General features: G+C 35.4%; 1 protein-coding gene across 2 annotated transcripts; it reads right to left on the bottom strand.

Moving 5' to 3' along the window:
• Positions 1-9910: 9910 nt before the first annotated feature.
• LOC122036411 (uncharacterized protein At1g28695-like) lies at positions 9911-11324 on the bottom strand. Of its 2 annotated transcripts, none has more exons than XM_042595710.1 (3): positions 11139-11324; positions 10655-11038; positions 9911-10585 (listed from the first exon to the last, which is right to left on the bottom strand). In XM_042595710.1, the coding sequence occupies exons 1-3, from the start codon at positions 11262-11264 to the stop codon at positions 10118-10120; spliced, it is 978 nt and encodes a 325-aa protein (XP_042451644.1). In that variant the 5' UTR covers positions 11265-11324; the 3' UTR covers positions 9911-10117. The 2 variants fall into 2 exon arrangements, with proteins under 2 accessions (XP_042451644.1, XP_042451643.1); XM_042595709.1 differs by having other exon boundaries at positions 11130-11316.
• Positions 11325-11813: the final 489 nt, after the last annotated feature.

Genomic DNA, 11813 nt, shown 5'->3' with positions numbered 1-11813 from the left:
CATAGTGTACTAGTATAATTTTATAGTCAAGATAAACTAATACCAAATTACACTACAACTATTCCAATGGTTTGTCCCAATCCATCTTGGTTGTGAGCTACTATTTATAATTTATAAGGAACTAATAACATGATCTTCTGTGTGATATCACACACCATGTTATCTACAATATAAATTAAATGGACAACTGCATTTAACTAAATACAGACATTTGACCAATGTGATTCTTATTTCAAAAAAAATGTTTATGCAAAAAGCTAGGCTTTTAGTATACATTCTAACAATTCACCCCTCCGCTCTTTTCGGCAACCAAGGGACCAACAACCATTACTTCATTAGTTTTACTGATGATTTCAATAGGTACGGCTATGTGTATCTGATGAGACACAAGTTAGAATCCTTTATAAAGTTCAAAGAATTCAAGAATGGAGTACAAACCCAACTTGGTAAGAGTATTAAGATGCTTCAATCAGATCGAGGTGGGGAATACCTTAGCTAAGAGTTTAATGACCATCCCGTTGAGTGTAGGATCATATCTCAACTCACTCCACTTGGAACACCATAATGGAATGGTATATTAGAAAGAAGAAATCATACTTTATTAAATATGGTACGATCGATGATGAGTCAAACAGATCTTCCCACTTCCTTTTAGGGACATGCTCTAGAGACAACCACTTTCATACTTAACCGCATTCCATCTAAGGCTGTTATAATAAAAACACCATATACGATATGGACTGAGAAGAATCACAAAATATCTTTCATAAAGATTTGGGATTGTGAGGCTTACATTCGACGACAAGTCTCAAATAAACTAGGACCCAAATTAGAGAAGTGGTATTTTATAGGATATCCCAAGGAAACAAAGGGATACTACTTTTATAATCCCACACAAGGTAAAGTATTTATTGTCAGAACCGGTGTCTTTCTATAAAGGGAATTTGTTTCTAGAAAAACTATTGGGAGTAAAGTCAATCTTGAAGAAATTCAAGATGCACTAACTAGCACTAACATCTTGATGGAAACTGAATAGGTACCACAAGATGTTGTGGATCATGATATTGTTACACCACAAGAAGTTGTGGAGCAACAACCTGTTCAAGTAGCACAAGCTCTACGTAGATCTGATAGGACCTGTCGTCAACCTGAGAGATATTATTTTCTCTTATCTAATAGATGTGATGTAGTGCTAGTTGGTCTCTATAAGACTACATGTTATCAGGAAGTTGTGCAAGGCCCAGATTCTGAGAAATTACTAGAGGCATGAGATCCGAAATGGAATCTATGTACACTAACCAAGTAAGTGTTGGTTAGTCCTAGGAAAACGTACTGGTTCCACTGTACAAAATTTTTTGTACAAGTGTCGAACCTTTCCTTAAATAACCTATTGTGTTCTTTAGAAGTTAAATTAGGAATCGCAGATGGAACTTAACATCATTGATTCTAAATTTAACTTATCTGTTCTTAATGGTTTAGATTTGAATCGCAAGCGGAACTTAACACTATTGATTCAAATCCACCGATGTTATTAATTCCATTAAATATTAATTTCTAAAATTGACTTCCAGGGCTGCATGGCGAGGCACATAGCCTTCTTGGATATGCGAGCAACCACCACTGCCTAGACAAAACCTTTTAAGGAAAGCTAATATTTAATTTCCATAAATAACTCTAGGTTTAACCAAAAAGAACAATCGAATTACAAATTCAAAAAATAAAACAAAAGAAACACAAATTTGAAACAAATCCGAAAACTCTAGAATCATATGCCTCTTGTGTTTGGTATTTCCAAAAATATCTATACAAAGAAAAACTAGTATGATGCGGAAAACAATTACTAATTATACATTTCTTTGTAAGCAAAAATAACCTCTTGATCTTCTACCGTATTACTCCTCTAACATCGGACGTTGTGTGGGCAACGATCTTCCGAGATGAGAACCACCAAGCACCTTCTTCTTCCTTCTAGGTTTCGGTCACCAAAAGCTCCTCCAAAGATGAAGAGGTTCGGCCACCACCAAGCTCCAAGGGATGCTAGAAATATCGCCTCCTTTTCTCTCCTTCTTCTCCAAGCAAGATCCGGCCACCACAAGGACTCCAAAGATGAGATGAGGTTCGGCCACAAGATGGAGAAGAGAGAAAGAGGAGGGGCCAGTCACACCCAAGGAGAAAAAGAGAGGAGAAAAATAATAGAGTCGTTTCCATGAAGGCACCTCTACCCCCTCTTTTATAATCCTTGGTATTGGCAAATAAGAAAATTTAAATAAAAACTTCCTTAATTCTTTTGCCATGAAAAGGAAAAATTTATTTAATTAAAAACAAATTTTCTTTTCATTATTACATGGTCGGCCACTTATTTCCCCAAAACAAGGAGAGTTTTAATTAAAACAAAAATTAAAACTTCCTAATTTAGTTCCGGAAATTTATAAAAAATTTCTCCAATAATTTTTCCCTTCATGGTGGGTTATAAAAAGGAAAATTTATAAATTAAAATCTTTCTTTTAAACATGTGGATAATTTCCAAAAAGGAAAGTTATCTCTAAAAATTAAAATCTCTTTTCAATCTACAAATAAGAAAAGATATCAAATCTTTTCTTAATCTTTCTTAGAAACTAATAAAAGAGAATATTTAATTTTAAAACTCTCTTTTAAATTATGATCATGGTTAAAAAGAAAAGTTTTCTCAAAATTAAAATCTCTTTTCAATCTTCAAATAAGGAAAGATTTCAAATCTTTTCTTAATCTTTTGTAGAAAGCTATAAAAGGAAAGATTTAAATTTTAAACTCTCTTTTAAAACCATGATATCCACATAAGAAATAATTTTAATAAAAATCCTTTTTAATATTCTAGTGGCCGGCCACCAACTTGGCTCATCCACTTGGTCTTGGCCGGCCCTAGCTTGGGTTCCAAGCTAGCTTGGCCGACCCCATTAGGATGGGTAAAAAGGTGGGTATGTGGTGGGTATAAATCTCTATATACAAGAGGCTACGATAGGGACCGAGAGGAGAAATTGATTTTGGTCTCCCGATGAAATTAAGCTTCCCGTGTTCGCCCCGAACATACAACTTAACTTCATCAATAATAATTCATACCACTAAAGAATTATTATTGAACTACCGCACCAATCCCAAATTACATTTTTGGGCTCCTTCTTATTATGAGTGTGTTAGTCTCCTTGTGTTTAAGATGTCGAATGTCCACTAATTAAGTGAGTTACTGACAACTCATTTAATTAATTTCTTAGTCCAAGAGTAGTACCATTCAACCTTATCGTCATGTCGAACTAAGTCCACCTGCAGGGTTTAACATGACAATCCTTATGAGCTCCTCTTGGGGACATTATCAACCTAGATTACTAGGACACAGTTTCCTTCTATAATCAACAACACACACTATAAGTGATATCATTTCCCAACTTATCGGGCTTATTGATTTATCGAACTAAATCTCACCCATTGATAGATTAAAGAAATAAATATCAAATATATGTGCTTGTTATTATATTAGGATTAAGAGCACACACTTCCATAATAACTGAGGTCTTTGTTCCTTTATAAAGTCAGTATAAAAGAAACGACCTCTAATGGTCCTACTCAATACACTCTAAGTGTACTAGTGTAATTATATAGTTAAGATAAACTAATACCTAATTACACTACGACCTTCCAATGATTTGTTCCTTTCCATCTTAGTCGTGAGCTACTGTTTATAATTTATAAGGTACTGATAACATGATCCTCTGTGCGTGACACCACACACCATGTTATCTACAATATAAATTAATTGAACAACTACATTTATCATAAATGTAGACATTTGACCAATGTGATTCTTATAAATATTTATACAAAAGTTAGGCTTTTAGTATACACTCCAACAGTAAGGACTTTGGTTGATCCACCTGAAAGGATCAAACCCATTAGGTGTAAGTGGGTGTTCAAAGTAAAGACTGAAATGGATGGTTATATGCATACTATAAAGGTAGATTAGTGGCTAAAGGATTCAAGCATATTCATGCTACAGACTATGATGAAGCCTTTTCACCAATTACAATGCTAAAGTCCATTCAGATCTTACTTGCTATTGCAGCTTACTATGATTATAAGATCTGGCAGATGAATTTTAAAATCATATTTCTTAATGGAAATCTACTCGAGGATGTGTACATGACACAACCTGAGGGTTTTATAGATCCAGAACATGCCAGAAAGGTATGTAAGTTGCAACGATCCATATATGGATTAAAGCAAGCTTCTAGAAGCTAGAATCTTTGATTTGATGATGCGATCAAAGTGTTTAGTTTCATCAAGAATGAAAATGAACCTTGTGTCTATAAGAAGGTTAGTGGGAGCACAGTTATCTTTCTCATATTTTATGTAGATGACATACATCTCATTGGAAATGATATCCCTACTCTTCAGTCAGTGAAGACTTGGCTTGGGAATTGTTTCTCAATGAAGGACTTAGGTGAAGCAACCTATATATTAGGCATCAAGATCTATAGAGATATATCTAAGAGATTGCTTGGTCTAAGTTAGAGTACATATATTGACAAGGTGCTTAAATGTTTTACCATATAGCATTCCAAGAATGGATTCTTACCAATATCACATGGTGTTAGTCTTTCGAAGACTCAATGCCCTTCTTATAAGGAAGAGAGGGGTCGCATGGATCATATTTTTTATGCATCTGCTATAGGATCATGTATGCCATGCTTTGTACTCGCCTAGATGTCTCGTATGCATTAAGCATGATGAGCAGATACCAGTTAGATCCAGATGAATGTTACTGGATAGCAGTCAAGAATATTTTTAAGTACTTGAGAAGAACTCAAGATTATTTCTTGATCTTTGGAGGCGATGAAGAGCTTGTTGGGGTTACACCGATGCTAGCTTCCAAACTGACAAGGATGATTACAGATCACAGTCAGGGTATGTATTTTGCTTAAATGATAGTGTTGTGAGCTGGAAGAGTTCAAAGCAGGACACAGTCACTGATTCTACAACAGAGGCCGAGTATATTGCTGCTTCAGCTATAGCAAAGGAGGCAGTTTGGATTAGAAAGTTTATTTTGCAAAGCTTGGTGTTGTTCCTAATATAGCGAACCCAATAGACCTCTATTGTGATAACAATGGGGCTATTAAACATGCTAAGGAACCTCGCTCTCCTCAGAGATCCAAACATATACTACGGTGATTCCATCTCATTCGAGAGATCATCGATAGAGGAGATGTGAGGATATGCAGAGTACCGATCGATGCTAACATTGAGGACCCCTTGACCAAGGCTTTGGCATAGAGGAAGCATGATGCTCATAATAGGTCACTGAGTATTAGATATTTCAGTGATTGACAGTAGTGCCAGTGGGAAATTGTTAGTATTAGCCCTAGTACCAATTATGAGATGATTATAAAAGGCTCAATTTGTATCATATTTCATTATTAATAAAAGTTAAAGGTGGTTATTATATTTATTTCAATTTAGTGCCTAATGAATAAGTATAATAATGTCCTAGAGTAGGATATTCTAATCTACAACATATCAATTGGTGGAATTGATAGTGAGATATTGTAGATATACATATGATCCTGTCTAAGAAGCTTAACAAAATGGAAAGCTGGAGAGAGAACTTATTGCTGATGAGGAAGGACACCTGAGAACCCCCGATCCGAGAAAACCAAAGCGGATCTGGAAGAATAAGGCCACTGAACACCTCCTTGTACGAAGATCCAAGGACGAAAGGAGGGATCCACCGAAGAACACCAAGATCTGGAGCTTTCTCGGCTTCCTGCGCACAAGAGACCAACCAACACTATCGTCAGTGACCTAAGACCGGGGTGAGAATCCCTGACTAGTCCCTCCGACGCTCAAGTCAGTGATCTCTCTTAGTGTGGAAGAAGGAGGAAGAAGAAGAAGAAGATGAACAATTGAAACTAGGGTTTGTAATGAATAGTTATGAGTGTGGTGAGCGTAAGCATGAGCATACCTGGCCAACGGAGAGGATTCCCCTTTTTATACCACTTCATATAACCTCCATAGTCATGAAGTGGACCCCAGTTTGTTAGAGTTTGTTATGAGATGACGTAAGCCATGTACTTGCAGAAAATAACCTTTAAGGAATCTTTTATGTACCCCAGATGTACCTCTTTGTTGCCTAGTGCTTGTAGAAAAGTCTAGAAACATTCTTCCCGCCAAATTAACAAACCTATTAAATAATCACATACTGCAAATATCTTCATTAAACTATTTATAAATATTCTTGAAATATTTGTTCTCGCCCTGTCTTATGAGCTATCTGGAGATATATTTATCGTCCATACTTACTTACCCTATTTTTATTATGTTACAGACAGTCTGATCTTATACTATGATATCTATCTGACTCTTTACATGTTATATCGAGGTATATTCATCCTCGCCCTGTCTTACATGTTATATCGAGGTATATTTATCGTCTTGTCTTACATATTATATTGAGGTATATTTACCGCCTATGCCTTTTTCCCTATTTTTACTAAATTATAGACAACCTGATATTATACTATGCTTTGTCCAGGACGGACTTGAACCTAAGTTATATTCAAGCGAGTTATTACTATTGTTCAACATATGTCTTAATCATCCGATGATATTCTATTTGCCCTATAAGACCTTGTACCTTTACATACCCGGACGATCATATACACTTGACCAATATCAGTTTATATCTAGATGTACTACTTCAGACAATCTTGACTTATCTATCTTAAACGCTTAAACCCTGCCGATATTGGCATACTTTCTTAAGGTATATATACCGGCTGATATTGACCTATCCTTCTCAAGGTATATCCCGGACGATATTAACCTACTTTTCTTAAGGTATATACCGACCGATATTTGCCTATCCTTCTCAAGGTATATCTCGGTCGATAGTAGCGCTTGCTTAATTTTGCTATTTCCTTTCTTATTCTCACCGGGGATCTACTAAACCTAACCCATATCAACATAGAACACTACTCTTAACTATTTCAAGTCAAACATTAATATGCAAGGACAATATTAATGCGTTAAGACTAGCATATAGGTCAACGGATGACTTAATCTCACAAGTCATAGATATGAGATATCAGGTTGATACATGGGTATATATTAGACAATATATACTGAATGACCCGCCATAAGAATGTTTCATGGATCGGTATATGAGTGTCATAAATATTCTCATGTGACTATTGGTATGAATAGTTCTTAGACCTGAAGTCACTACGGTTCCCTACATAAGGCGTTGTATACTTTGGTATCAGCAAACGTTACCTATAACAGGGTGGACTATAAAGTCGATCATTTGGTATGCAATAACTTATGCGGAGGGATGTAAGTGATGTAGATGAGATCTATCCCTTCCATATGACAGAAGCGATATCTATGGGTCCCTTGATTAGTAGAACACAAGAATGCATGGTCATGCTTAAATGAGTCAATATGTGATATTGAACTTATTTGTTTTAGTGTGTGTATTTAGAGATCAAGAAATACAAAGATTGATAAGAGGTGACATGATCTATACCTTATTGATCAATCTATATATCAAGGATAGAAGAATCAAGTCATACAAGATAATAGTCACGAAAAGGTTAAGTCGGATCTTGATATTCTCGTTACTTGGGTAACAATGATGTCTTGCTAGATGTCACTCATTGTTTATGTATTTAAATATTGATTTGGATACATTACCAACGTTACAAGAACCTATTGGGTCACATACAAAAAATAAGTAGATTTAGAGATGAGTTCATATGATGAATCATTGGATTAAGTCTAATCCGAATTGGACTTATTGAGTCAGGCTCAATTGGATCTAATTATTGGGTTGAGTCTAATTTAAACTAGACTCATGGAGTCAATTCGAATTAATAAAATGATGTTTCATTGAATTTGAAATTGCATGAGAATCAATGAGTTAGACTCATTGGGTGAACTTGAGTTCACCAAGGAAGATAAATGATCAATTTTGAACCATTGGACTGAATGACCAATTTTGAGCCATTGGATTGGAAGATCAAAGGGGAAAAACCCTTTGATATTCATGTGATGGATATAAATATGATTTATGGATAAATTTTCATTAGATGAAAAACTCTTTGTCTTCTTCCTTCTTCCTTCTTCCTTTTGGCCGAAACTCACTTTCTTGGTTGCTAGCACCACCTTAGGTAGTTTTCTTCTCCACTTATGAGTTTGTGAGACAGAGGAAGGCTTGTTCGTGTGGATATCATAGAGGTGCGAACGTGTGATCGTGCTAAGATCCAAGCTGTCTGGGGTTCGTGTGCACGCATCAAAGATATACCTATCATAAAACTTAGTATATGTATTTATATTTCTCTTCGTATAGATTTTCTAGAAAGAAATTAAAAGTTTTCCGTTATATTATCAAATGTTTAGTGCTTTAGTTCTTTACCTTTCGATTTATTTTCTATGATCATAAGACCAACAATAGGACCAACTATATGACACCCCTATAATGATGAATTCTACCTTTATTGCAATAAAGGAAAATGTATTCGGAAAATTTTGGGTCACATGATGGCCTTTTGCCGACACCTTTTTAATCCCGCAGATAATCCCATGTTTACATTCTTTTTTACACCTTGGGTTGTAAATGTGGGGACCACTTACAAGGATCACAACCGCCGACTAATATTATCAGCATTAGTAAACATGGTAGGTTTAGGTGCATTCCAAAGTTATATCACTTTGTTTCCATGTGCTATATTTGGAATTACGAAGTTTAAAAAAAAAATGTTTCGGCCTATAATTGTTTTGTCAATTACAAGTCCTTGGAGACAGTTTGCTAGCACGATGTCTAACTCGTTTCAGCTTGGACCATAATAAAACATTGTTTTCTCTGGTGTTTCAATGTCTTATGTGTTTACATATATCCTGTAAAATGAGTCGTGATATTTCTCCGTGCTGCTAACCAACTAAATATGTTTCGTTTTAGCAGTGACCTTGTGCTTAACCATTAAAACATTGTTTTTAATCTGACCCTCATCTTTCTTCCGAATTGTACAACATTCTATACATTGAAAAAATATTTTTATGAGATACCAGTTGATTAGAAGATGATCTTTTTATTATAATAAGATAAGAGATCATTTTATTTTGTCCTCACAAGATATCTAATTAATTAAAAGATGATAATTTTATTATCATGAAACAAAGATTAATTTCTATTGGAAAAAAATAATCTAAAGATTGACAGTAAATTGATCCTATAATTTATTTATTTTAATATTATTTAAGATGGGTATGAGAGATATTTAAAATGAAGGTAATCATATTTTACTAGACGAACTCATCTTAATTTGTTATCAAAGAAATTGTCAACAACTGGTTAATTTCTTTGCATTTCTTATGTTTATCTTCCGTATTGACTTTTTTTTTTCAGAAATTTCTCTTTTTTCTTTAGTAACTACAGATAAGTATTCTGCAACTAAAGATAAATTTCAAGATTATTTATAGACAAATATAAATACTACAGAGGTAATTTTTTTCCCACTAAGTTGTGAATGATATTTCACTAAGAGAGGATAAGACCTATGAGTAATTGGGAACTCTCATATTTATCGCCTAAGGAATCATATCTATCTTTTCGGACAAAAAAAAAATAACGAACGATAAGATTTGTAAAAAGTTAGTTCGGTACACAAAGCTTTCATTATACGCGATCTGGGGGAAGGATTTATTATACACAGTCTTATTCAGTTTTTTACAAGAAACTGTTTTCAAAATTCGAATCTGTGACTTTTTATCATAAAGTAACAACTTTACCATTGCGTCAAGACTCGTATTCAACGATAAGATTTGTACGAGGATTTTTTTTTGACAAAAAGAAACTCTAAATTATATTATGCAAAAGGTTGCTTTCTTTTTGGGTGTAAAATGAGATTTATTCATTATTAGGTCAGTATTGGACATGAACTCCAGCAGAAAATGATATTTTTGTATGAGTTACAAATCATAACACACCTAGGTGTGTCTTACTGAAAAAAAAAAATCTTGTCATAACCTTTTTTTTCCTCTCTGGTGAATTGCTACAACCTTTCTGATTCATTAACTTGCTAAACTCGTTGATTCACAAGCAAAACCCAGTTTCTGCCGGCCATGTCACATTTGATGTCCCGTTGTTAGCTTTCCAAACCTCGAGCACAGCTGTGAGATCTGTAAGCTTGGCCTTCACAGTCACACAACAATTCGCGTGCACTGTGACTACTTCACCAAAATCCTTACTCTTGTGGCAGAAACAGGTGAAGGAATTTGTGTCCAGGTACCTAACTTTCAGCCCCAGCCTCCTAAAGACTCCATCCCTCTTCATCTGCAGCAACGTATCTTGATCATTCTTTCCCGATGAGTTCTTAGATGCATACCATTCATCGAACAAAGCTATAGTTCCATTGTTCGGGGACGCAAAGTAGAACCCTGTGTTGAAGAAGTTGGAGTCGTCAAAGGGATTGCCATTGAACCAGTCACTGCTCATTAGCATATCCTCCCCTTCATACTGTAGCTTCGAGAACGGATTCCGTAGCCACAACACATCCATATCCTTGGTAAAAGAAAGAGCAAATGTTAGCTGCCCATTCATATCCTTTGATTTATGTAGTTTCTCACTTACTGTGAAAATGAAGCTGTATCCACGCCTGAGAACATCACCAAGGAATTGGGTCCTCCTCCACATCATATCAAGAAACTCGTTCGAATTGTAGAACGCCTCAGCGGAGAAGTCGACGCCATCTGCGACAAGCTTGTAGCAGTTGAGGTGCTGGGCAAGGCAATGGTCGAAGGAAGCCTGGTCCACCGCAACGAAGAGGAGATGATGGATCAGAAAGCAAGTGTCATGGCCTTCTCGAAAGCCCTGAAGGAAGAGCTGCAACATGCCGTTTTGTTCGATGTATGCCTTGTTGAGCACTGCGATGATGAGGGTCTTGTTGGGCATTGAGAGCCTCTCCAGCGATGCTTCTAGTTCATCTTTTGGCAATGGAGTTGGCTCTGTTTTGGTCTGTCCATGGTAATTTTGTGCACAAAGAAATTCAAGTTCTTGCATTTCATCCATCTTAGTTTACAACATTAGCCAATCTATTCAAACTTACATAGTTTACCATCCATTGAGAGCGAAAGTAAGTCACCCTCGACTCATGAGGCAGCAAGAAGCCGACACAGATGACCACAACAAACAGAAGAAAACCGGTGATGGCATGGCCAGAGATGCTGCCTGAGTTGCTCATTACTCAAAAATGTAGATATTAAGCAAATGCATCCACAGACGCACTCTTATTTGTAGAGGAAATTGCATGTGGTAATGAGAACATTGGATTACTTACACACAAATCAAACATGTGATATTTAAAAAAATGGAATTTTGATTTCCATTTCACGAAGGCATCTAATATAAAAAAGCCTCTCCCCTTGGTTGGCTTGGGGTCACCATCTCTTATGCATTTCTCCTGCTAGCTCTCTGCTTTTGGAATCCAAAATATTCATTCAACTATGACATTTATTTTTCTAGATATGCAAATAAAAGAAACTTGATGGGTTAAAAAAAACTCCTCTTTCTAGTTAGATGCAAGTGTTAGTTGATGTGTGTATATTATATATGTTTTTAGATATACTTTAACGCACATCTAATTATATTTTATAAGCATAATTTATATTTATTGCACCTTATTTTATTATTATATTATATTTTCATTCTATTTGGTTGGAGATTTACTATTTGTATATTTTTATTAATAGAATGTCATTTGAAGTAAAAATGGAGCAAAGAAGCACATTGA

Source organism: Zingiber officinale, unplaced genomic scaffold, assembly GCF_018446385.1.
Source record: "Zingiber officinale cultivar Zhangliang unplaced genomic scaffold, Zo_v1.1 ctg157, whole genome shotgun sequence".
NCBI classification, from domain to species: domain Eukaryota; kingdom Viridiplantae; phylum Streptophyta; class Magnoliopsida; order Zingiberales; family Zingiberaceae; genus Zingiber; species Zingiber officinale.
This window is presented reverse-complemented; position numbering and strand designations above follow the sequence as displayed.

Bases quoted from the DNA above. Each gene is read 5' to 3' on its own strand.
- LOC122036411 (XM_042595709.1), bottom strand. From the start codon at position 11,264: ATGAGCAACTCAGGCAGCATCTCTGGCCATGCCATCACCGGTTTTCTT. The intron at 11,039-11,129 runs GTAAGTTTGAAT...TACCATGGACAG, and splicing joins CTCAATGGATGGTAAACTAT to ACCAAAACAGAGCCAACTCC. The intron at 10,586-10,654 runs GTAAGTGAGAAA...TCTTTTACCAAG, and splicing joins GATACAGCTTCATTTTCACA to GATATGGATGTGTTGTGGCT.